This window comes from Chenopodium quinoa, unplaced genomic scaffold (genome assembly GCF_001683475.1).
Source record: "Chenopodium quinoa cultivar QQ74 unplaced genomic scaffold, ASM168347v1, whole genome shotgun sequence".
NCBI classification, from domain to species: domain Eukaryota; kingdom Viridiplantae; phylum Streptophyta; class Magnoliopsida; order Caryophyllales; family Amaranthaceae; genus Chenopodium; species Chenopodium quinoa.
This window is the reverse complement of record NW_018744460.1, coordinates 2002249-2028611: the sequence shown is the minus strand read 5'-3', so window position 1 is coordinate 2028611 and position 26363 is coordinate 2002249. Positions and strand designations below refer to the sequence as shown.

General features: G+C 35.1%; 3 protein-coding genes across 5 annotated transcripts; all 3 read left to right on the top strand.

Annotated features, from left to right (window-relative positions):
• Positions 1–521: 521 nt before the first annotated feature.
• LOC110697206 (serine/threonine-protein phosphatase 4 regulatory subunit 3-like) lies at positions 522–19438 on the top strand. Of its 2 annotated transcripts, none has more exons than XM_021874555.1 (24): positions 522–884; positions 2796–2876; positions 2953–3052; positions 3129–3213; positions 3294–3343; positions 6200–6279; positions 6986–7048; positions 8200–8299; positions 8422–8499; positions 9529–9593; positions 9735–9803; positions 9890–9967; positions 10042–10137; positions 11532–11602; positions 12684–12761; positions 12982–13075; positions 14208–14306; positions 15191–15396; positions 15502–15616; positions 17375–17506; positions 17595–17702; positions 17776–17882; positions 17981–18085; positions 18160–19438. In XM_021874555.1, the coding sequence occupies exons 1-24, from the start codon at positions 768–770 to the stop codon at positions 18782–18784; spliced, it is 2802 nt and encodes a 933-aa protein (XP_021730247.1). In that variant the 5' UTR covers positions 522–767; the 3' UTR covers positions 18785–19438. The 2 variants fall into 2 exon arrangements, with proteins under 2 accessions (XP_021730247.1, XP_021730248.1); XM_021874556.1 differs by having other exon boundaries at positions 523–884; positions 6989–7048.
• A 631-nt stretch (positions 19439–20069) lies between these two features.
• Positions 20070–22615, top strand: LOC110697203 (outer envelope pore protein 16-2, chloroplastic-like). 2 transcript variants are annotated; one of them, XM_021874551.1, is made up of 7 exons: positions 20070–20306; positions 20854–20905; positions 21077–21136; positions 21241–21272; positions 21524–21557; positions 21775–21842; positions 22101–22615. In XM_021874551.1, exons 1-7 carry the CDS (start codon positions 20136–20138, stop codon positions 22242–22244), a joined length of 561 nt encoding a protein of 186 aa, XP_021730243.1. In that variant the 5' UTR covers positions 20070–20135; the 3' UTR covers positions 22245–22615. The 2 variants fall into 2 exon arrangements, with proteins under 2 accessions (XP_021730243.1, XP_021730244.1); XM_021874552.1 differs by lacking the exon at positions 22101–22615 and adding an exon at positions 21970–22016.
• Positions 22616–22885: 270 nt separating this feature from the next.
• Positions 22886–26284, top strand: LOC110697205 (DNA-directed RNA polymerases II, IV and V subunit 9B-like). Its single transcript, XM_021874554.1, has 4 exons — positions 22886–23303; positions 23469–23544; positions 24988–25146; positions 25935–26284. The coding sequence occupies exons 1-4, from the start codon at positions 23275–23277 to the stop codon at positions 26013–26015; spliced, it is 345 nt and encodes a 114-aa protein (XP_021730246.1). The 5' UTR covers positions 22886–23274; the 3' UTR covers positions 26016–26284.
• The last annotated feature ends 79 nt before the right edge of the window (positions 26285–26363 follow it).

Below are 26363 nucleotides of genomic sequence, written 5' to 3'. Positions count from 1 at the left end.
ACATCAAGTTTTAGAACAATTTTTGTGTGCGACTGGCCACACGGACACACACCAAGTAACCTCTAACCGACAAGTAATCCCTGATCGGCCAAGTAACCCATGACCGACTTAGTATCCCTTGATCGAGCGAGTAATCCTTGACCGAGTAACCTTTGATCGAGTGAGTAACCCTTGACCGAGTAACCTTTGATCGAGTGAGTAACCCTTGACCGAGTAACCCTAACCGACTTAGTAACCCTTGACCAAGTAACCCATAACGGATCAAGTAACCCCTGACCGAGTGAGTAACCCCTATAGCACTAACAAAGTAACCCCCATAATGATTGGGCACACAGTGTGGCGAGCCACATATAAAAGTTTGTGCAAGTTTTTAAAGATTTAAGATCAAATTTAAGATAAGATTAAATTAAGATTAAATTTTTTTTTTTTGGAAGAATTAAGATTAAGATTAAGCAAAATTACTTGGTTACCACTATTAAACTAAACTGCCACGTGCTACTAATATATGTGTCTCAACAAGTTTTCCCTCTCTTCACTTTCTCTCTCCTCTATTTTGTTTTTCCTTTTATTTTTTCAGAGTCAAAAACACTTCGACGCGAGCGCAACCCCCCTTTGGTCTCCTCTCTCGCCATTGCCGGCCACTCGATGAAGCTCAACTTTCATGGTAGTCGCCTCCCCAATTCCAATTAAACCCTAATTTAGCTCGCTTTTCCTCCAATTTCCCTTCCTTTTCAATCGGTGCTTCGAATTTACAGATCTAGGGCTCAATGGACGCAACCCTAGATCTCAAGAATTGTATTGAACGGCGGCGCGTGAGAGATAGAGAAAGAGAGAGGGAGCGTGAGTTGGGATTAGTAGCTGTTGGATGTTCTCGGGAGCATCAGGTATGGTTTTTATGCTTTTTTCTGGGTTTTTGGTTTTCGAAACGTTTCGATTATCTGTTGTGTTTGGCGGCGTTTCTACTTGATGAAACAGTTTGTTTACGTTTTTTTTATTAGGGTTTATTTGGTTGGGCGAAACCCTAGTTGCTGCAAATTTGTGTGCTTGATAGGTAGGTGGTGACTGCGATTTCGGGCGTTTTCGATAGTAGCTTTTAGTGTTTAGACTAATTTAAACACTTATGCTAAATATGATGTTTTGAGCTTTAGGTATTAGAGTTTTGGGTTGCAATAGTTGTTTGCTTTAGTACTGTAATAGCTGTTTGTAGAGAACACTTGATTAAGTAGTTGTTTCTTTGATAGATAACTGAAACAGCTAAAATTTAACTAATACGCCTAGATAGCATTTAGTATAACAGCTGAAAGAAGTTCTTCGTATTACAACGAGTGATAACTAGTACAAAAGATAGTTTGTAGAATAGGTTGTGAAGTTGGTGCTGGTGGTGCACGCGGTTTCTAAGTGTGGATGTCAGTCAAGTTGTTTTTGTTTCTATTTAATGAGGTTGAAAAAGGGTTTATTTGTTTGAGAAGCGTGGTGGAAACTCTTGATGCTCGTAATTTCATGAACCCCCACTTGATGATGTGCTTGACAATCCTCGGGGTAAAGGGGGATTTCTTGGGTAAGGAGAAAGTGCACATATAGTAGCGTATAATAATTACAATGAGTGATAGCTACTACAAAAGATAGTTTGTGACTTTGTGGAATAGGTTGTGAAGTTGGTGCTGGTGGTCCACGAGGTTTCTAATTGTGGATGTCAGTCAAGTTGTTTTTGTTTTTAGTTAATGAGGTTGAAAAAGGGTTTATTTGTTTGAGAAGCTTGGTGGAAACTCTTGATGCTCGTAATTTCATGAACCCCCACTTGATGATGTGCTTGACAATCCTCGGGGTAGAGGGGGATTTCTTGGGTAAGGAGAGAGTGCACATTTAGTAGCGTACTAGCGTGTAATAATTCCCCAGTCCTCCCTCCTCTGCACACAATCACTACCTCATCCTAATTACCACATAAGGTATCACCCATATCCCAATTCCCAAGGCCTTAGGGCTAGTGTGAGCTCAGGAATATGGATGGATATTGGGGGAGTCAAGTGCTGAACTTAGATATTTTTTTTTTGATTGTTGAAATGTGAGTTCTTTGTGTTTATGTGCCGTGGCCTGTAGGCTACTTCACATTTTTCACTGTATTTATGGTGTAGTATACTAGTACTGAGTTTTTTTTTTTTCCTCTCTCTCTCTCTCTCTTGATGAAAGAATTTGTGACTTTTATTGTTTGGGTTATCAGTATAATCTGAAGCTAATAATTAAGCTGTAATAGACTATGTGTGTGGGTTCTTGAATTGTTATTTAAAATCCAGATAGGAAAAAGAGAATGGAAGTTTCTTAGGGAATGAAATCGTATGTCAAAGTTTTGATGGATGGTTTCCTATTGACATCTTCTAGTTAGCAGTATTACTTTGTGAAATGAGTTCTATTGTAGATATATAGCTGAAAATTTGATGCTGGTCTTGCAATAGTGTTACACTATTTGACATCCTGCTACAACTGATTCTGCTCTAATTTTGATTGGTATAGCCATTTATGTTGTTTTTCATATGCTTGGCAGAGTTGTTGTTTAACTTGTTATGTTGTCAAGTTGGTTCTTAATTACTTACAGGGAATGTGCTAACGCGCTTGACCAAATCACTAGTGATCGTGGATTTGGCCAAATCGCCAGGATCCTTTTTGAAATATTGCTCTAACTGTGGCAACTTTCTAGTTTTCATTTTTTTTTTACTGAGCTGTCGCGGATATGGATTTGATATATTTTGTCTCAAAATCTCAATTTTGTTGCTGCAATATTTATATTTTGTTCCCTTCAGCGGGTCAAAGTCTATCGTCTGAATGAGGATGGCAAGTGGGAGGATCAGGGAACTGGCCATGTCACTGTGGATTATGTGGAGGTTGGTTTTATTCCTTTTCTTAATATTATACATTAGTTACACTGCTATACCAGTAACAAGATAATGCTTAATGCAGCGGTCAGAAGATCTCGGTCTGTTTGTCATTGATGAAGAGGATAATGAAACCTTGCTCTTGCACCGGATCACCCCAGACGACATTTATAGAAAACAAGAAGGTACTAGTTTGTGTACACTAGTATTGTGTTTTGAGTTATATATTCTGCATTAACTTGATATATTTCTCTTTTCTAGATACAATTATTTCCTGGAGAGATCCAGAATATTCTACCGAATTAGCCCTTAGCTTCCAGGAAACTGCTGGATGTTCTTATATCTGGTAATGCAAACTTCTTTTATATTTGGGGTTTGTTTGGAACTTTTTTGTTGGCTCTAGCCCTTATATGCTGATTTATGCAGGGATCACATATGCAACGTGCGACGAAATCTGCATTTTACTACTCTTAATCGTAAGTTTATCCTTTTGTTACTTTCAGTTTCTATTCTCATTATATTACTTGATTACTGTTTTTTAAGTTCATTGCCGTGTGATGATTGTTGTTGTGAACTATCCCTGTATTAAATTTTAAAAAAGGCAGCAAATAGTATCAAGAATTGATGGTTAGTGTATGTTTGTTTCTTTTGATGTGACAATTTTTGACAGTTTGAAATGTCTGTGATATTAGATAGTTTTGAAGTAAATCATTATCAGTCATTTGTTGCCATGCTCTACACTGAGAACTGCTACGATGTGATATGCAAGGGTAGCTGGAATCTTCATTGAAAAATTAGTTGCATTTATCATCCTAGTAGGATTTTTATTACGAATAGAAGTTAATTTATAAATCATTAAGATTTTATTACCGCTATGTATACTGCAAGTATTGTTAGGATTTGTTACCTGTGCCAGACATTAACTATGATAAATTGGTGATGGGAAATTTCTGGATAGAAGAGTTCAAGGTTTCAAAAGATTACTTAATCCTTATAAGAGTTTTGGACAAAAGTCTACTGCTGTCTATTTCCGCCATTGAGGAAGATTATTATTGGAACTTAATAATATTCTGGTTATTACTCTTTCACCTATGAAAATCACACAATCCTCAGAAATTTTCTTAATATATATATTTTTTTGGAAATTTATGATGATTATGCATTTTTTTTTTCCGTGATAATTCTTTGAGAGTTTTGTACTAATATTAACGAGTTGTTATAGAGATTGACGAAAGTTATTATAGCTGTTATAAAAATTGAAGTGAATCTAAGAGGGGGAAGGATCTTGAAATTTATTACTCCCTCCGTCCCATAATATAGTTCTCGGTTGTAATATTTTATGGAAATTAAGAAATAGGAGGAGAGAGTACATGAAGTACATGAAAAAGAGAGAAAAAGTACAAGAAATGTGAGTGGGGCACAAATAATAAGTACATGAAAATAAATAAAGTACATGATGATGAGTGGGGCACAAATAACAAGAAGAAATGTGAGGGTATATGGGGTAGTGCAGTGAGTATTGAAAAAAAATAATGAGGGTATTTAGACATTTATAGTGTCTTAACAGGAAAAAAAATGAAACAGGAATAACATTTTTGGACCCCAGAAAAGGAAAACATGAATTATATCATGGGACAGAGGGAGTAATAGAAGTGGTTGAGATGGATGAAAGACAGAAGGAAGATGGAAAAGATTGAGAAAGAAATCAGTTAATTGAAAGGGGCAATTATATGGATGGAGTCTAAGTTAGGGAGGGTGATGACACTGAAAAGGGAAATTTTTATTTAAAAAGCCGGCAAATGTTTACTTTAAGTAGTGGGATTTTTATTTAATAGAAATGGAATGTTCTGTGGGAGATGGCCCATTAAGAAAAATAGAGCAATCTTTAAGGGGCGGAGGGAGTACACATTTGCCTATTTGCCCGTCATGGTTATGGCTGGGGAATGTGATAATTCTGGATTTTACTCTCCTAGGTGTGAGGCTGCCGTTGGGTATCACCATTCTTAATGTTTATGTTTGGTACATGTGTCAGCAAGGGTGTGATTCTGTTTTGTGCATTAGGCTTTAGTAGATTTTTTCGTGGCTGAGATATCATTGATTGGGTCTTGGGTGAGGGTTAAGGGATAATATGGTTGCAATATAGGGTTCGCATAAGTTGAGAGGAGTTTGGAGAGGAAGCATTGTTTTCAATTCAAGATCTAGCATTTCATCTAGAGTTCCTTATTGCTGCGGTGCATGATCTGTGTCTCATATGTTGGGATATTAACATTGAACCTTTGTAATGTAGCCATCTGTTTGTGCTAGATGGGTTTATTGGTGTGTGAGAAAAAACTGATAAAGGCTCTAGGTTTAGGATTTGAATGGCAAATCCCAGTTTTGTCAATCAAAGATGAAACTAGTAAATCAGGACATAGATATTACGGTCAATAGCTGGGTGATGTGCTGAAAACACGATTATGCTCTTTTTAGGGCATATTTGTCAGTCATTACTTTGGCTAAATTCTCTGAGATCAGCCTTTGCTTTGCTGGTCTTTTCATTAATGAAGCTCTATATGTACTTTAAACAATGATTCTTTTCATATGTTATTATTTATTGGAGGGGTATGGGGCCATTGGATTCGTTAGTCTGTGACTTGTATGTACTTGTATGTGGACTTTTTATTGGTTCTGAACTTTGTAATCATAAGTATTGAGAACGGCAACATGAATTACTATTTGATTATGAAAACAGTCTTTTAACTTCAAATATGCCACTTAGTTGTGAATTGTGATAATGTTTCCAAGATGGTGCTTTAGCTACCATGATCATAATCATAACCATACTGGGTTTTCTTATTTGGGGCCATATCATCAAGTATTGCATGTCAATTTGAGGACCTCAATTATTGAGATAGAGACTAATGTGCAGCGATACACCATGTTCTCACATTTTTTTGGTGGCAGGTAACTTTGATTGGACCTAATTTGCTATACCACATCTTCACTCTTTAAGATTTAACTTATTTTTGTAGCTTTATTAACTGATGCCGTGATAAGTTGCCTACAAAGCGCTGTCCATCTGCTTGACAGACACCAATTGGTGTTGAGTCATCATCTACATACAAAAATAATATTAACATGCATTCATCTTAGAGCGTTTGGCTAATTTGCTTCAACCAGTTTTCCTTCTGTGCTGGCATCTAATTTCAATAATAACTGACTTTGTTGGCTTCATTTTGCATCTGATTATCTGTTTGTTAATTGTGGATGCTTTCATATGTACAATTGATTGGTATGACATCCGTTTTAGTATCTATACTTTCTTAATGGTTTACTTTCATTGTGATTTTCAGATGATACCTTCCACAGTGTGAACAGTGAGTTACGAGAGCTTCCTGCTGTGGAGCTGTCAACACTCCCTTTAATATTAAAGGTCTATTTTTTTTTTTAATTAATATTATTTTGCTAACTGCTAGTATTGCTTGTGTTGATGAGACTTCAGCATTATACACTCTCAAATTCAAATCTCTACATGCTACTGGATCTTGTCAAGATATCAATTTTATTAATGGCAACTGCTTTCTTGACTTGCACAGAACACTAGTATTGAAAAATTATAAAATTTGATGCAACAGTAATATTGATGAAAGTATAAGGTCATCTTCTTTTGGTGGAGAAATGAACTACTCCTTTCATTCCAAACTGTTTGTACCCAATCTAATAATGAGATTAGCCCTTTATGTGTAAGTCAAGAAAGCAATTGTGTAGCTTGCATGTCCCCATGAAGCAGTTGCCCTTGGGCAAATTCGGCTGTAATGACTCAATCCTCTAATGTGGCATTTGCTAATTGCTATCAATTCTCCGGGCCCTCTATGAAAATGTTTCCTATCTTGATATGGAGTAGTGTTTGTTATATCTTAACTATGAATTTTACTGTAGGTGTCATTAGGGGGGGGGGGGGGGGGAGGTTATGGGCGAGAGAGGGCTCCCCAGTCCCCATCATGTTTATTTAAAAATTACTCTAAAAATTGTTGAAAATGGGGCATCAATGAAAGGTTATTTGCCCCCTGACCTTCTTTATCTTTTATGTGTGCTTTTGAATATTAATTCTTATCTGGTTTGGTTTCCATTGCTTCCAGCAGATTGTGGTAGAGAGTGGCATTACGGATCAAATGCGATTGACGGAACTTGTATTGCATGATGTAAGTATGGCTTTTTCCTCCAGTCAACTTTGCTGCTCTGTTTCTCCTTATATAATTGCTTATACACCCATTAGATAAAGTCTCGTTTTAATAATGTCCCGTCTTGTGTGTGTGTGTAGGAAGTGAGTTTGCTGCTTATAAATCTTGCTTAATGGGTGTATTATATGCTAGTAGTTCTCTTGACACCATTTCGTTTGTAAGCTGTTTTTTTTTGTTCAACAACACTCTTTCAATTTTCTAATCCTCCATTCGAGTTCAAATTGTCGATGGGAAATGATATTGGTCATTAGGTCATGCTTTCAACTCTTTTTTTTTCTTTTTTCTTCTTTTTTATATAAAGATAGTTGTACTACATACGATTTTGAAATCACCTTTAATGAAAACATTTTCTTTTAATATATAACACTGTCAATGCATTTATCTTCCTCTGTTTTTACATTGATGTTCTTATATAATGTCGCAACAAAACCAAGGAAAGAAGGGATATAGTGGAAAGTAGGTTCCTTTTTTGACTTTTCTTTCTAGCAGGGGGTCCCATTGTTTGACTTTTTTGGTAAGAAATAGTAAGTTTTTTAGAGACATGGTAGTGTTAAAATAGAGTTAACAGGCCCGTGAGGTAGGCTAAGTGACGGAAAAGTTTTGCCAAAAATCGTAATATAGAAAAGTAGGAAGAATTTTGAGTAACGGATTTGAATAAAAAGTAGGTAGACCTTTAAACAATCGGAGGGAGTCATTCTTCAACTCTAATAAAAGTTGTTTAAAATTACAATATTGATCTCTAGAGTGTGTACAAACCTATTTTATTTAGGGTTATTGGTATGGAGGGAGTATTGGAAACTTGTTCTTTGATCTGCTTATTATCTTATCTAGCTGATTGATTGGGCATTTCTGAACAGAGACCTGTGGTTTTCCTGTGATTAGCGGTTTTGTCCTCACAATTCATATAAGAATCTAGGTAAACCACGGTATTCAAATATGAGTGGAATCCTGTGTCATGTAATGTTATAGTAGATTCACCCTTGTGGTTTACCTAGATTCTTATATTGTTATTACATGGTTGATTTCAAGTTGAGTTCTGTTGTCTATTATTCTTTTATTGTTCTTTGTTCTTCTAGCTGGTTTCTTAAGCTTCACCTTTTGATTTATTACAGCAAGAGTTTTTCAGGAAGCTGATGAACCTGTTTAGGATTTCTGAGGACCTTGAGAATCTTGACAGTCTTCATATTATTTATAAAATTGTCAAAGGCATTCGTAAGTATTCTCTGCCTATGTGAAAAGTAGTTTAGTTGTTTTGTCCTTAGTTCTTTCTTGTTTTATTTTTAACTTTGTGATATGGTGTGTTGCTATTTGTGATTTTGTGTTTCCTTCTGCAGTAATGCTCAATAGTCCGCAGATCTTTGAGAAGGTTTTTGGAGATGAATTCATCATGGATATCATTGGCTGTCTTGAATGTAAGTTTTTTTTTTTTTTTCCTGTCAATTTTAGTTCATTATGTAGTGGTGTCATCCCGAATGAGTGTCCTAAATGATTCAGGAATAGGTTTTCACCACTGTTAATGAGTGTTATAAAAATTGCAATCCTCCTCAATATAACGAGTCTTGTTCACATGTATATCCTTCACTTTTAGGGTTATCATTGGCATATCATCTATGGAGAAACTGAAAAAGTTGTTGGCTTGCATGAAGAGTCTTGGGTATGACCTTTCAATGTTTCGGGTTTTCCACACATTCACTTTGTGGGGGTAGGGGGTTTTGGAGGGATTAGAAATAGAAATTGCTTTTGTGCACTGCTGTATTGGCAAACTTTTGGAGTGCGTGGTTGTAGCATAATGCCTGTATTTTTTCAAGAGGCCTTCTTGCTTGATTTGTTGTGGGATAAAGTAGCATCTTTGGCTAAATAAAAAAAAAAGGTAGCATTTTAGTGACATTATTGGTTAAGGCATAAGAATAATTCCATTGAAGAAACACAAAGGAATAGAGTTAATCTCTAATTCTGATATCTGATTGTGGCCTTGTGGGCATCTATATCAGTTTACAGAAGTCTGATAGCCATGAACATATTACACATATCTCTATGTTTATCTTGGCTGGTCTTTGGCTGTGCTTTTCTTACATGTGGCATTTTGTGATCTTTTTGCTAAAATAATGCTGATGGGAGTTTTTGGTGAAACTCGTTTCATCATATGTTTTTGATTCTAGTTTTTAATTATTGTTGGTATATGTTTCACCTTGTTTTTGTGTACTAGTTAGACTGCATGGGGTCCTCAAAAGGCAATGTTGAGTGATTGTTAAAATTGGTCAATGAGAAAATGCTTTTTACATGGGGCAACCTATGCTGCATTTGAATTTGTTTTTTGATCCTACTAACAAGATTTATTTATTTATTTGTTTTAAATATAAAGTAGTAGATGTGAGCCCTACATGTTGTATCATGTGTTAATGACTGATCCGTGTAGGTTTTTTTTTATAAATTTTCTATAGATGATCCGGATGTCCCCCATGTTCGACATCGGGATTTTTTGATGGAGCATGTGGTTTTTAAGGAGGTGAGTTGAACTGTCATTTAGTTCTGTTTTGAATTTGAAGAAGGCGAAGTATGTCAGATTGTAACATGTGGAATCAGCTTTGCAACACATTTCACCCCTTTAATTTATGCATTGCCATGTTTTGTTCTTATATTTTTTCAGGCTATACCGATTAAAGATCCCACAATCTTGTCAAAGATACACCAAACATACAGAATTGGTTACTTGAAGGTTTTTATTTGAATTTCTTTCAGTTGCTTATTTGTTCTCAATTTTTTCTCAGAGGGTTCTTACTAGAGCTTTTTAATAACTGTTAGGATGTGGCTTTGACTAGAGTATTGGATGACGCAACTATTGCCAGTCTGAATTCCATTGTACATGCAAATAATGGTGTTGTAAGTCATACTTTCAAATCTTGTACAGTGCGGTTAATTTTTGTTGTTGCCTCAGGTTGAATTTCTATTTGCAGGTAGTTTCGTTATTGAAGGAAGACAATACTTTCATTCAGGAACTGTTCTCACGGTTGAAATCACCCAGCACATCGGTGGATTCCAAGAAGAATCTGGTATTTTGATGACTATTGAAACAAAACATGTTACCTATGTGATGTCACATACTTCCTCCGTTCCACAAAGTTTGCAACAATTACAATTTAGGAAGTTTCACAAATATTGCAACATTTCCCTATTTGCACATGTTTTCTTTCTCTCTCTCCTCATCACATGGGTCCCTATCTTAATTCCTCTCTATCTCTCTCCTCTTCTTAAAATCCGTGTCCAATTCCCATGTTGCAATATTTGGGGAACGGAGGAAGTATTAGTTATGTTCTGGTTTGATGTTGTCACCATTTAAATAATATGTCGCAAAAATTGCTTTAAAAATGTATCCATAGTGTTCCGAGTCTGTGACCTGGGGACTCTGGATGCTCGTGCGCTGCCAGGATTAACAAACATCAGCAACCCTCGGGAGTTTAACCAGGGAAACCCCCTCCTATGCCTAAGTTGTTCACCAAGTCTCAAGAGAACGTATTTTAGAGAAAGAAAAAGCTTTTAGAGATTAGTGAGAGTAAATACAGTGTGTCGTCTGCCAATGAGGTAGGGTGGGGGGTAATTATTGAAGTACTATACTACAAATGAAAGGTTACCAGATGCTTTGCATGTGTACGGTCGAGATGGATTCATCTAGCTGAGCTTATGGGAAGTAATTTCGGCTAGGTCGCTTTTAATCTGGAAGTAATGGATTCATCATGAAACAATCACAATATAAAGAGGATGATATATATATATATATATTTTTTTTTTTTAATATTTTGTCATCAATTATAGACTTGTCATTTATGCTACTCAGACATGAGAACGAGTGTTCTTAGTGTTAGGCATGTAATGGCTACAATTTCAGACACAAGACTCCTAAAATTGGACTAGAGTGCGGGGACTTGCCGTTAACGGAACATATTCTTAATTTTTATAGGAATTTTTTACCAGCTCTTAGTGTACAAGTACTTGATTCAGGCTGATTTGATTTTTAATTCTTGTTGCAATTCTTATCTCATCCCATCTGTGTGTATGCATATCATTTCTCTTTTCCTTGACATGTTTAATAATTAATACTTCTCATCTCATCATTTTGTGGTTTATGATAAATTAAGTTTCCGATTAAACATTGTAGTGTCATGTAAGGATTCCATACCCTTGTTAGAGTATCAAGTGTCTATACCTAGTCATTGATATGGAAATCAAAATGAGAAGTTGAAGTAAAATATGTTGAGACTCAGAATGACCGTCTAAACTTTCAGCCTTAATTCCATTGGATGAAACATAACTGAGCTGTCAGCAATAGTATAATGCCAACAATGTTGGGCCAATAAACTTCAAGCTGATTTTTAAACTGGAAAATTTAGGCTAATGTAATATCTCATCCTCTTTATATTGTGATTGTTTCAAGAAACTTTTTTTGCAGGTTTATTTTTTGCATGAGTTTTGCACTTTAAGCAAGAGTCTACAAATGGTTCAGCAACTTCGACTTTTTAGGTATTTAACTACTATGGTTTCAAGTTTGTCTTGTTCAAGCAATATTCTTGATTGTTTGGATGCACTCAATAATTTCCTCGAAATTAGTAATGGTTCATTGCTTCATTCTGAAGATTGACAACTATTGTTCTTGCCTAGTTGATTTATTTGATCTGTATTATTATTTCAATCTGATTCTTGTGACTGTAAAGAGTTGGGGGCGCATATATCCTCAGCCAGCTCTGTATTCATACAGGCTTGAGTGCTTGACACCTCTTAGTATACATTTACTATTTACCGCTCTGCATCTTTTGGGTTTTTATATATAGTAAAACTATTCAATACACATTTCATGTTATCTCTGTATTATAAATATGAACTCTATTTGCTCTCATTAAGAACTGTAAATAGACCTTTATGTTAATTTACTCTTGCTTAGGCCCCTAAGAACCTTTAGACTGGTTTGATCCTTAAAGGCTGCTTTTCGCATTGATCATAATCTGAAGGAAAATGTGTACGCAAGAGGATCCTTATGGAGTTATAGACTAACTAATCTATTTGAGATAAGATGAAACAATTTAATCCCTAGCGTTTTTGAAATAAATAAAAAAAGACCTATTAAATCTGAAAGGTGCACACCCACCAAATAACTGCCTGCTTATTATTGATTATATGTTTTAAAATACTACCTCTTTTTTTAGTTGACATGTTTTGACTTTAGCACTATTCACACAATCTCCTTTGACCGTGTTTTGTGCTTTATACATAATGAAAAATATAGTCATGTGGGATCTTGTTAGATTCCTCACGATATATATTTTCAAAATATCAACTTTTCATAATTTTTTCTTAGCGATAATTAAAGATATTAATGGTTGAATTTGTGCATTGGCAAACGTGACTAAAGAAACGTGTCAACTAAAAAGAAACGGAGGAAGTATAAAATTAATCAGCAACTTGATAGTTAAAATCAGCCCCTTAATTAAACCAATTAAGAAAGTTCTTTACACACACAAAGAATTTTCTTATTTTTGAGCATTTGAGCTAGTACTTTTTTACTCTCTTACTTAATTTATCTTTTCTAACCTTGAAATTCTTGTAGGGATCTCGTAAATGAAGGCCTTTTTGACATCATCAGTGACATTCTGCAGAGTGAAGACAAAAGACTTGTCTTGACCGGGTAAGGAGATTTTGCTTCCTTTTCTAGTTATATTTTTTTTCATGGACATGTTTCTGGTTCCTTGCCATTTGGTCTTGACAGTTTTGTGCATGGTTGCTCTCTTTGGTCTTTCTTGACCAAAATTCCTCTTTAACTTGTGACGAAAAAAATGTTTTATTAAGGCTGTACTTATAATCATATTGTTGATAAACCCTAATGACATGTCTTCTGATGCATGCAGGACAGATATCCTTATACTTTTCTTGAATCAGGATCCAAACCTTTTGCGTAGTTATGTTGTCCGGCCTGAAGGAACTCCTCTTCTTGGTCTTTTGGTACGCATATTAATGACTTTGATATCATTACATATAATCTGGGTTTATTTTGGCAATCCACTCTTATCTGAAAGAAAAGTTGCTTTGCATTAGTAAAACATTGTAGAAGTCTTGTACTTTAGTGAGTAATATTGAAACTGCGATTTCTATGATTTCTTATTCTCTACATACGAAAAAACACTTTGTGTTTTGGGCAATTGTGTTGATATGTGTTCCCTTGGTCGTCAAGATATACATCTTGATTTGGAGAATTTAAAGTGGCCTCCTGACCTCCCAACTGCTCAATTAATGCAATTCATTTCTCCCATGCTGTTGAATTAGTTTTTGTCCAGCCGCATGATTTATAAACTATTCCGGATTGATGTAAACATTGGTTGCCATGCGTCCATTCAGATGCTTAGTGGGTTATTAGAATTATAGGCATAAGATCTTTATGATAGTTATTTTTACTTGGAAAAGGCTTATGAGAGATAATACAATTTAAAGAAGTTTTTGAGCTGCTTATGTCTTAGGAAAGCCTACTTGCAGGTTTCAAACTCTTAATTACATTTGAGTGTTGAGACTAATGTATAACAATTAATGTAGACACTGAGCAGTAATACTGATATATTGCTGCATCAGCATCCTCGTTTGCAATAATGAATTTTAGATAAAGTAATGGTTCTTTATAGTTATCGACTATTTAACTTTTTATATGCGAATGGATTTTGTACTTATAGCCACTATATATCATTGCTTTGTTGTGTGAACTTGTCATTTTTTTTTATTACTGTTGTGATCTTTATGAACTATTCTTGGTTTCATTTGTTTCGGTAAGTATATTTATGGAAAAGAATATAATGGGATTATTATTGGATCGAACCTCGTAACAGCTGCAAGAGTGCAAGATTTTATTATGGCGTCAGTCCTTTAGGTTGATTTTTTGTCAACCCAAAACCATAACTAAATTGGCTCACTGAGATAACTCTATCTGCCCAACTCATTTTGCAACATATAGACAATTATTGTGATTCTCTGCTCTTGTTTATGTTGCCAAAATTGTTGAAGCATGCAGTAAATTGGAATCATTATTAATACTCTTATCACATTTGAAAAAACTGGCTGTGATTATATGACTATTTATTCTATTTAGGTCCAAGGTCTGCTTACCGATTTTGGGGATAATATGCACTGCCAGTTTCTTGAAATCCTTCGTACTTTGTTAGATTCGTACACATTGTCAGGAGCGCAGGTATGTATGTCACTTATGCCTTCCTATCTAGCATGTTTTAAGTAATTAACTACCTATCTATTTGCGATGTCCACTGAACTAAATGATTTCCTTTTAACGATACTTTTATCAGTGAGATTCTTTCCTTTTACTGTATTTTATAAGGCAATAACCTTCCTAATAAACAGTGCATGAACTTGCTAACCTACATTACACCATGACATAGCGATTGTTTCCCGATCACGGCTGGAACCATATTTTTTATTCAATGGTTGATAGGGCATGAGTCTTGAATAACTATATTTTAACCCTCCTTTATCTTAATCTGTCTCCATTATATATGTTGTACTTATTTATTTTGTATTATGTGCACCCATTCATGGGTTCTAAGGTGGTGGATATAGTTTAAGCTTGTTCCTGATGTAATTATGACATTCCGATTGGGTTTTTTTGTGTTGACTTATTAATTGGACTTTTTAAATAACATATTACTCTACTGGGGACATACAAAGGAATTTGGCTAATCTTAGTTCTGTATCTTTGGGAGGACACCCTGTCCTCTTTGTACTTGTACAATGCTTGTGTATGTTTAATAAAATATATTTTCTTATATAAAATCCAGATAACCGAGTTTTAAAATGGATTGTATAAACTATTGGTATAATTGTTGAGCAACAATAAATTACACATTCTTTCCCTTGCAACCTGGTTGAATTTATGTGTGCAGCTGTAAAATAGTGGTTGTTGATTTTTATTTTTGAAATATTATTTGCAGAGTTTTACAAAAATACTTTGTCCCTGAATTTTGCTTGAATTTCTTTCTCATGCTTCTTGCTTCCTTCTTTTCATTTTATGTTTGCATGCGTGATGATACTTTACATGTCCTATCATGTATTGCATTGCAGAGAGATACTATAATTGAGATTTTCTACGAAAGGCATTTGGGGCAGTTAATTGATGCCATAACTTATTCTTGCCCTGGTGGAGGCAAGACTTTAGCTAACTCTGATGTCGAAAATTTGGATAAACACAGCTACACAAAGCCAGAGATTCTATTGAGCGTGTGCGAGCTGTTGTGCTTTTGCGTTGTGCATCATCTATACAAGATAAAGTAAATATTCATTTTCCTGTTTTTCCAGTGATATAAATTATATCTTGGTATTTTTAGTTGCTTCTGATTTGGCATAATATCTATTATTTTTCTTTTATGGTGCAGGTGCAACTTCCTGCTGAACAATTCCATGGACAAAGTTTTATATCTGACGAGGAGAAGAGAGAAGTATCTGGTAGTTGCTGCTGTTAGATTTGTCCGCACTGTGATTTCTCGTAATGTAAGTCATTTTATCTCACATTGATTAGTTAAACTTTGAGGGTTAGTTTTAAGACTAGGGCAAATTTGCTAATTATATAAAAAATGCAGTCAATTTGTTTTTTTGCTTTGCTTGTTAAGGATAGCTGATCATCAATTGGCCCAGTCTGACCTAGTCCAGAAATTATGCGGGATTCAGACTTTTAAGATAGAAAAGCTGGTCTTTGGACAGTGAAAATGCACTTTTAGGTCTAACCCTGGTCTGCAAGTCAACCCGATTTCAGTGGGCTTGGACAAGAATTATTTGGCCCAATATAGGACACATTTTAGCCAAAGCCTGACCTGGCCATGATCGTTTCGTTGATTACCTTTTATTCGGGAATCACTATCTTGTATAGTAGCATATTTATGTGATGTGGTATTCGAGCCTTTGGATATACAATAGACCAAGCAGTGATCAGTCTGATCAAATACAAGTAACAATTGAATTAGGCCCTGTTCGCTTCACCTTAAAAAAATAATATTCAGTAAAAATAATTTTAGTTCAATTTAGTAAAAATCAGTAAATTTAAAGAATAAATATAACAGAGAATCAGTATAAATAATTTCGGTTTAGGAAAATTAATTTCAGTGTAAAATTAATTTCAGTTTAGTAAAAATAAGTTAAGTTCATCAAAAAGAGGGCCTTACATCTTCTTCGTGAAAAACAGGGCCATGCATTGTCTGATATTTGGATATGGGTTTTTGGGTAAAATGAGAATTCAATTGTGTTATGGCCTTACGGGCATGTTGTGCCTACGCATGGTAGTCATGGAAGTACCTACCTGACATGTGGTGCTTATTACTAAATTTGAAGTGAGATTATATTTTATTAGATCATATAGTCATGATATAAGTATTGTATCAGGGCTAGATGTATTTTCCTCCTTTGAAGATGGTAAAATCCTAAAAGACTCTTGAGCTTTAGGGGTCTCAGCTCTCTACCTCGCTTCGGACTTTTGGTGCCTGCATACAGGCTAACATGACTCTACGTAAGTGAGTTTTTCCAAGTAGGTGTGGGATAGATGACATGCTAAGTGAGATTCATGGATTTCTATGAGGCATTGAAGCTATCACATCATTCAAGTAACTGAGCCATTGTGCTTTTGGTTGTCAAAAATCAGAAAATTGGTACTTGACCGGAAATATTGATATCAATGACGAAAATATTCTCCACCAAATTATTTCGTAACGAAGTCACATTTGTGGAAGTGTTTGTTTGTAACGTTGTTAGCCTTGTAGATATAGGCTAATTGATCAATAATAATGTCCAAATCAATTATTAATATTTATTTATTAATTATTATTAATATTTATTTATTTATTTAATATTTAACTTTGCGGTGTTGTTGCTTTGTATCTTTATGACTTCATTAGATGCAGTCCTACTCTCTGTTGGTGTTTTTGGCTGCTAATGCTGAAACAAAGGTGTTCCATCTTCACCGGGTCTAGTTAACTTAGACAAATAGCTATTTAAACGTTAAATTCACTGACATTATCTCAGTGGCCATTGCATCTAAAGAGCCTCCTTGGTGGCTTTACCCTTTGGCCATCACCACTGCAATAAGGCAATAACTAAATCCTTTAATTGATATTCTACCACCATTTGCTACATTATTATCAATAGGAACTGAGGTAGTATCATGAGCCATTCTAAATTACTTCATGTTAAGCCTAAAGCTGTGATTTGTTAACCTTTGATTCTTTTGGAAATTAATTGAACAGTTATGCTATTTTGCAGGATGAAAATCTTAATAATTATATTATGAGACGCAACCTTCTCAAACCCATAGTGGATGCATTTGTTGCTAATGGTGATCGATATAATTTGCTCAATTCTGCAGCTTTGGAGCTCTTTGAGTACATACGCAAGGTGCTTGCTGCACTTTTATTTTCACACTTTGTTGCTGATAAATGATGTCATATGAGCTCTAGTCCTGATGGGGTGAAGTTTCTTGCAGGAAAGTGTGAAGCCATTGCTCAAGTATTTGGTGGAATCTTTCTGGAGTCAGCTAAGCAAGTTTGATAAGTTGGCTTCTATTCAATCTTTGAGAGTCAAATATGAGCAGGTATCTTGTTAGATAATTGTTGTCTTATACTACTATCTTCTGGAATGCACTTATCTGATCTGAGACTTTGCAGTCCCTGGAAAGCGTTGGAACAAAATCTGCAGTAAATGTGGATTCAAGAAAACAGGTTGAAGATCGTGCTTTGGAGAAAGAAGAGGAAGACTACTTCAATGAGGATAGGTATCTGCTGTAATCCTGTCCAATATAATAGAATTGATGTATGGCTTCCGCTTCTACTTTTTTTTTACAATAAAGTAAGATTTATTGTCATTTTACAGTGATGAGGAAGACACTGCATCAGCTTCAGTGTCAAACAACAATCGAAGGGTACAAGAGCATCCTATTTCATCCAACGGTTCTGCTCCTAGCTGTGCAACATTAAGGTAAATTGAATCTGCAGATATTATTCATTTACTATTGCCGCTTGTATATAATAGTTATACGTTAATATTTGCAGCCCTAAACCTGGTGGACTAGTGGATTATGATGATGATGAGGATGATGAAGATTACAAACCTCCACCTAAAAGACAGACAGAAGCTTCTGATGAGGATGAAGGTATTCTAGAGTCATTAAGTATGAAGAGGAAGGTAGCTTCTAAGGAGGAGCCTGGATTAGTCAAGAAGCAGCGGCTTGATCAAAAGAAAGTGTCAAGAGAGAGCATTCTTGCTTCCTTGTGCACGACTCTCAGCCAGGCAGTTTTGCCCAACAAAAAAGCAGCGAGTATTGCACATAATGCTTCCCAAAGCTCAAATACAAAGAGTACTGTGGACATGGACAATGGTCAAAAGAGAGAAGCTGAAGTAGTTAGAAATCACTATGATGAAAACAGTTCGGCTGATAAAAATGGAAGCGAAGAGATCATTACTTCTCCAAATAATTCGGCTGATGAAGTTGGAAGCAAAGAGATCATTACTTGCCAAAATAATTTGGCTGATGAAAATGGAAGCGAAGAGATCATTACTTCTCCAAATAATTCTGGTACTTCATCTAAAAGTCGAGAAAATGGACAAATGGAGGGGGAGGAACTTCCTCATTTACCCACAAACTCCTCATCAGAGATGGTGGTAAATGGATCTTGATTTTATCACAGGATGTTCAATTTCGAGCGGATATACTACCAGATAACAGTTGCTTTATGTATCTTGAACTGAATGGCCATCTGTTCCTTGATTTTAGAGGAGAATCGCACCCCTATCAGCAGAGCAGATTTATCAGGTGAGACAAGCGAGTGATGTGCTGTTGGGTTCATATATGATTATATATAGAGGGGTGATTTTGTACAGAGCTATAACGAAGACCGTCAGATGACAAGAAAGAATGTATTATTTCCCTCAAGCGTTGGCCTCCTGGTATGTGTTTTGAGCATATACAAGTTGCCTCTGTAAAAACTTGCTTTAGCATTGATATTCCCCGAGTAAAAAAGGTGGGTTCTGTAAAACTCATTTTAGTCCTAATCTTTTTTGTTATTGGCAATCTCTCCTACATTCCCTTCGTCCTGGCAATCACAATCGTCTGATAGAGTGGCAATCAATAATTTGCCATCGCGCATATTTTCCTTGTTAGTGTTGCAATTTTGTGATCACTGTAATATAAAGTTATTAGTGAGTAGTGACCTTGATTCGGAACATTAGTTCATCTTCTTAATAGATGCTTCTTGTACATTATTTTTATAGTACTTCACTACTATTATTTGAAGCCGTCCTCATTGGAAGTGTTCATAGTGTTCGTCTTTAGTTATCTTACAGATAATTTCCTCTCATATTGCTAAAGAAGGCTCATAATGTAGCTAAAATAGATTGTATAGTTATAATAGATTGCCGAATGAGGCGTGTAACTTTTAAAGTTATATGTATAATTTAGCTAAAATGGATTGTATAGTGAAAAAAATATGGCTAAACATTTCAACTTCTCACATCTTGAAAGTTTTGTATAGCGTTCAATTCTCTAGTATGTCTACTCGTTCCTTCAGTTTTTTTATTGGCAAAGTTTTAATTTTCATGTGTATCAATGCATATTATTAACCGTTAATATTTCTTGTTATAATAGATAAACAAATATTGGATCATATGCAAGGACGTCAGTTTATAGTTCAATTACAACAGATTCAATTACAATAAGAAAATGAATTAAGATCATTACAATGGTTTATTTCACTATGACAGATAATCTCCAAGAATGAGTTACGTTATCTATGAAAGAAAAATACAAAATTTGATGGGGTAATTGGAAAGGTGGCACGAAATTGACCAAGTATTGCCACGTAGTACAACACTACACAATCTTCAATTTCTCATCAACCTACACGTATTCCACGTAACATGCAGACCATGACACGACACACAAGGTTTGTGAATTTGTCATCAACCAATTCCTTCAAAATTCGGTGAATTTTGAAAGAAGAATTACATTAAAGAAAATAACAAGTAGAAAATGAGTAGTGTAACTGTAACAGCAACTACTAGACCAGCTAATAGTAGTATTGATAATTTGGGGAAAATGTCAGTCATGGATGAGTTGAGAAGCTTTGAGAAAGAAGGTTACTTTGATTTGGGACATCCTCTTCTCAACCGCATTGCCCATAGCTTTATTAAAGCTGCTGGGGTACGTATGTTTTCTCCGATTGTATATTTCGGGAACATGACGTGTATTATGCTGTCGATTAATATTGTTTTTCTGTTTGTTTAGTGAAAGTTCTTTTTGATAGTATTATATTTCTATGTTAATTTTATTGAATCTTCTTTTATGAATTGAAGTATGTACTTTTACATAGGATTGTATGTACTTTCGGGTGTACATTATGATTTTGGCTTTTTGGGTGTTGGCCTTAAACAAATAAAATGTCAAATAATGAGTAATTAAAAAGCCAGTACAACAACAACAAAAAAAAAAAAAAAAAAAAACTTTAACCAAATAAACACATTTAGTAAATTATTGTTAATATCATGATAAGTTGACATTTATGTGAACTAATTCTAGACATATTGGTAACGAATGATTGAATTGTTAATGTCATCTTATTGTTGCTAAGAACATGTGCATCCTTTTTCTAAGATTTTAAGAAATGGTACTGTTTTTTTTATGTCCAAATTAATGCACACTTGGGTTCTTTGTTTTGATGAAACTTCTAATCATAAATTGGTTTGTATAGATTGGAGCTCTTCAGGCTGTGTCTCGTGAAGCTTATTTTACTGTGGTTGAGGGTAAAACTTCTCTGACATACTGGCATGCTTTCTTGTTGAATGCTTTGAGTGCTTAGCTGAATTGAATTGGCCTAGTTATGACACCGAAACTTCTTGCCACCATTTAGCATAAGAAGTGGACTACATTTGGTACTTGTTCAACTCGAACTTAACGAATTAATTGTGAACCAGGTGTGGGAATTGATTCAACAGATGGTAATGGTGCCAAGAAAAGATTTCCAGATCTTAGAGGTAATCATATATTCTATCGTAAGTAGTTGTGGATAGTGGCGGATGCAATGCAGCTTTGTAAGCTAGTAATAAACAAACTAATTGTTGTTAATCGTCTTGTGCAGGAGAGACCAACAGAAAGTCAATTGAGGCTTTGGTAATTGCTCTCGAATCTTTTTTTTTTTTAATCTTGTGGTGTTATTACATACAGACTTAAAGAGTGGCAACTTAATTAACAAAGCATGCTGTTTGTTCATGTTCTTTTTCTTGCTAATAACCTTATCATCAATGGGCATTCTAGCTGATATATCGACTTAGCCAAATGTGCGTGCCAGGCGTAAATATATCCGTAACTAGTTACCTTATTACAGTGATTGATTTAATTATTTGTGTTATAATGTTTTTCAGGTAAAAAGTACAGGCAAAGAGACTTTTCAGTGGGGTAAGTTTATTCTCTATGTAAAACATGTAAAGATCAACTCCAATTTGTTTGTGCAGTACTGCAGTAGTGTGAATGTACTAGGGGTCTAGGACTCTAGGAGTACATCATTTTCAATGGATTTTTTGTTCATTAGACTCAAGGTTTTATGTAAAATGAGTTTTGGAGCCATTTTATTGTAACAACTTTGGTGGCTCACAAACACGCTTCATCGTTGCAGGGTTGGCTGCAGGGGTGTTTTCTGGTCTGACTTATGGGCTGAATGAGGCTTGTGGTTATCACGATTGGGTAATCACGACACTCTTGTTTTCTCCTCCTTATCGGAAATATAATTGTAGTACTAGGTATTTCAATTGTAGCTTCTTAATGCTCAATATAATAGCTCATTTGCTGAATTGCTGATATGCTTTTCTAGTTTTCTAGCTGTACATGTGCAACTCAGCTTAACTAGGAGTTGGACAGGTGATGTTATCTTTTGAGGATTACTCCGTAGATAATGTATCAAGTATCAAGTATCTTAACTGTTTCTCTTTCATGTTCACACAGAAAAACAGTGCTGTAGCTGGAGCAATAACAGGCATGACTCTTGCACTTACGACTGATGATACAACACATGAGCAAGTTGTGCAATCTGCAATCACTGGAGCAGCTATTGCTACTGCTGCTAATATGCTTACTGGGATTTTCTAGATGTAGCAGTATTGGCTTCTGCTATTGTTTTGCAACCTAAGTTTGTTGTTGTTTATGTTCACCGCTAGAGTACGTAGAACATTTTGTGGATACTCAAATATATGAACATAGATGATAGCCATGTAGTGATAGTTTCGCGCCTAGGTTTATGTTTTTTTAATACTTGTTGCATCATTGGATTACAGCCGGAGAAGTATTCAACACCAGATATTTAAGTGTCTTGATTGACATGCATGCTGGTGCTCTCCTATGTGGGAAGTCCTTTAATCTTCAATTTCTTGCAGAACACATTATGTTAGAGGATGATGGTGTTTGAGAGAGATTTTAGAAAGAAATAATAGTACGAGTAATAATAATACAAAATTATAAGTTAGATTGTTGTGCTCGTTTTTAGTTTAAATTCAACCTATACTTTTAACTACCTAATTAATGAAAAACGGTTGTAATTCTTAATATTTTACATCAAAAACTAATATCCTGACTTTCTCTCCACTTCCTCCTATCGCTGTCGTTGTATGCTAGATCATTATTGAGGAATTCACCATTGATTGTTTGGCGGTCAAGGGAAACTATCCCGCTCAACTCCGCTTGCTAAAAGATCAAAATTTGTGCTACCCAGCTTTCCCTCCCAATATTTTGAGTTGGTTGTAGCGGCACATAAAAAGATTCCAACATTTTGGTCTCTCTCCTCTGTTTAGTAGGACTTGCTAAGTTAACACAATATTATCGGTTACTCACCTCACCAATGTAATCCTAGCCTTTTCATTAATTCGATACAAAAGCATATGGATACTAAATAACCATTTTTCTTAATCAAATCATTATGCTTTAAAACAAAACATTTGTATCACCCACTTAAATAATTGATTTGAGTTCTAAATTCCGAATAGCAACTTAAAACCCCACTTTTCCCACACTTGTCTCACTTCAGGCTGCTAGTGACTTAGTGGGTAGCAGTGAAGACTGAAGAGAGAGTGAGAAAACTCAAAATTAGGGCTACAAAATTTTCCAATTAACCACATTTTCCAAGATGAGTACCATGAAATTTTGCAGTAAATGGTTAGTATTCTTCTCATTTTCTTCTGTCAAGATCACATCTTTATTGCTACTAATGTAACAATTTAACATCAATTTGAATAGATTTCTTGCTAAATTCTACTTAAATTCTAGTGGGAATTTGTGGGGGTATTGTTTATTTTTTGAACTGTGTTTGTAATTTAACAGCAACAATATTCTGTACATAAAAGAGGACAAGGATCACAAGATTCTGCTTGACGCTTGCCGCTACTGCCACCATGAGGTTGCGCCCAACTTTCTCTCTCCTCCTTTTGAACTAATTGTTAGCTTTTCTTGGTTAAATTATTAGGTTTACTAATTTGGGTTTCTGTTGTTTTAATTTTGCTGTACTTATGAATGTATAAATGGCAATGCAATTGGGTATTAGTATTGCAGCAACTTTTTTAAAAAGCTCAATTTTGCATGCAAGAAGATTTATGAATTTTGAACTATATTAATATTGATTAGCTTTATGAATTGGAAGTTCATACCATTGTTTTCGCCTTCGAAGAATAATCAAGTTGGATGTAGGATTTGGAAATTTGTATTTCTCTTGCTTGAAATGGCATGGATGAGCCGTGGCTGTAGTACTACTTCAATAAGGATATGAGTAGAGGATAGTTTCTAGTTTATCATAGAAATTATATAATATAGAAATAAATCAAATTCTTTATGCTTCCTAGTATGATCCTGTTTAACTTGTATAAATGTATGTTAAGTGACTAAATCACATGAATGACAAGATTTTACAACCCGACATGAATATTACGTGTTTGGAATAAGGTTTTCAACCTGTTAGGATATAGTAGGTGGGTTTGTTTAATCCTGTTTCGATTAAGTAAGTGAGTTGATAAATCACCCATCTACTAATACTAGGCTATTACCAATATTATTAGTGTCATAGTGTGACTTGTAATAGTGTTCTTTTTCTTTTTCTAAATTATTAAAGATGTGTTCTTTGCTTGTGGAACCTGGTTTTTAGCATTGTTAGAGGACATGAAAGGCGATTGGAGGGAATACCTTCACTATAATTTCCTGTAGTAAATTTCTTGTTGATGAAATGTTGCATGGTAGTGTTATTGCCATCTCTTGGATATAAATGGAATTGATTTTTTCTGATGTGACCTTGATCTTGGACTTGTTCAATATACTGTATGTGCTCATATTGCTTCAAGTGAGCCATCATTCAAGGTTAGTTTTTTTTATTTTTATTTTCTATATGAAATTGATTTTTCTTCTGTGTCCATTATCTTATAATTGTGTAATTTTGGTGTTTCATTTACTGTATGTGCTTTTTATTGCTTTATAAGATGGAAGGTTAAAAATGTGTCATACTTTTAATTCGAGAAAGACAGTCTCTAGTTTCATTATAAACCTAGATGCTTTCATAAAGAATTGATAGAAAAGTTTCTATTCTTGCACGATCATTCATTGCATTTACTAGTTAATAAAAATGCTTTATTGGTGTTGCATATCCACACTTCATTTAGAAGCTGGCCTTCTCTGTTATTCTTGATTGTCAACCTTTTTTCATTGGGGGAGGGCGCTTATGGTGGTTATTTATTTATTTATTACTTGATGATAGGAGGATGAAAAGCTATAAGCATGGCTAATGTTTTCTTATCCGTAACCAACTCCTTTCTTTGCCAGTTTGCTCACTTACTTATGACCCTTGTTTTCCATGTAGGGGGTTGCTGATAACATTTGCGTATACAGAAAGGAGATACATCACTCTGTTGGAGAGAGTACTCAGGCCCTACAAGATGTAGCTAAAGATCCAACTCTTCCCCGGACCAAGTCTGTCCGTTGTACTCAATGCAATCACGGAGAAGCTGTCTTTTACCAGGTGAACCTCAAATTTTGGTTATTCTTCTTAAAAGGATATGTGATATGTCAGCTGTTATGACCAAGCACCATGTTTGTTTGCTACCTTGACCACCCTTACTATGGAACTTATGATGCAGTGATCAATTTTTTACTTTCTTATCGTGGCAATTCTTGGATCTTATGATGTGGCGATCAATTTATTATTTGGACCTCATATTGTGGTTTGGTTCCTTAGTAAAATGCAAAGTTCTACATGCTGTGCTAACTTGGGGGGACCGGGGGAATTTGTAAAAGGGGAAACATGTTATAAAAATGAGCATGGGCTAATAAGATTCAACCAAGCCTGTAATTTGATTGGCAATTTGCAACACTTAACAAGATATATTGCTCTCTAAATTGATGTTACCAATTAAATTCTCTTGACGCCATTTGTATGATACATATAGCATCTTACTGACTCAACACGTCAGTTTTCTGAATTTTGTTGGTCTTTCTCTGAGACACTGAAAGAATCATGCAAGTTCTTTTAGCTCTTCTCTTTCTACTTCTTTTTGGAAAAAGGAGAGGCAGGGGGATTGGCAGATTGTAGTGTGGAAGTTGTCCTATCACTTATCAACGATAATATCTCAAATTCTTTCATGCTCATCATGGACATTTAGGTTTCAATAAGGACATGAGATTCTTATGTGTCATACTTCTTAACCTGGGACTGGCTTTTCTCTGAATACAATTTATACTACTTTCAGTTATACCATGATGAATTTCACTATATGTTTCTAATCCATCTCATTTGGGGCAATTATCCAGGAAACACTGAGAGGAGAGGAAGGTATGACATTGTTCTTTGTCTGCTGCAATCCGACCTGTAGTCATAAATGGAGAGATTGATTGCCACCTCTTTATGCTGATGTATCTGCTGACCTGTTCATGATTCTAATCATTCTAAATTGTATTTTTGGAAACCTACATCAGATTTAATTTTGGTGTTTTCACAATTTAGCAATGTTTAGTTGTAAGTTCAACGATTGGTAATACATGATCCTGGCTGACTAAATCTCTTGTGCATGAGGGTTTCATTTGCATCCAAACATTTTTAAATACATTGGTTTTATAAATTGAAAGGATTCCAATTTTTTTGTTTATATATATATATATATATATTTTTTTTTTTTTCTTCCTTTTCCATCCATCCATTTGGAGAGAGGAGACTCTCTTACCTTTTTTTTTTCTCTCTAA

Bases quoted from the DNA above. Each gene is read 5' to 3' on its own strand.
- LOC110697206 (XM_021874555.1), top strand. From the start codon at position 768: ATGGACGCAACCCTAGATCTCAAGAATTGTATTGAACGGCGGCGCGTG. The intron at 8,300-8,421 runs GTAAGTATTCTC...TTCCTTCTGCAG, and splicing joins TAAAATTGTCAAAGGCATTC to TAATGCTCAATAGTCCGCAG. The intron at 9,594-9,734 runs GTGAGTTGAACT...ATATTTTTTCAG, and splicing joins AGCATGTGGTTTTTAAGGAG to GCTATACCGATTAAAGATCC.
- LOC110697203 (XM_021874551.1), top strand. From the start codon at position 20,136: ATGAGTAGTGTAACTGTAACAGCAACTACTAGACCAGCTAATAGTAGT. The intron at 20,906-21,076 runs GTAAAACTTCTC...ATTGTGAACCAG, and splicing joins TTATTTTACTGTGGTTGAGG to GTGTGGGAATTGATTCAACA. The intron at 21,843-22,100 runs GTAATCACGACA...ATGTTCACACAG, and splicing joins CTTGTGGTTATCACGATTGG to AAAAACAGTGCTGTAGCTGG.
- LOC110697205 (XM_021874554.1), top strand. From the start codon at position 23,275: ATGAGTACCATGAAATTTTGCAGTAAATG. The intron at 23,304-23,468 runs GTTAGTATTCTT...GTAATTTAACAG, and splicing joins ATGAAATTTTGCAGTAAATG to CAACAATATTCTGTACATAA. The intron at 25,147-25,934 runs GTGAACCTCAAA...GCAATTATCCAG, and splicing joins GAGAAGCTGTCTTTTACCAG to GAAACACTGAGAGGAGAGGA.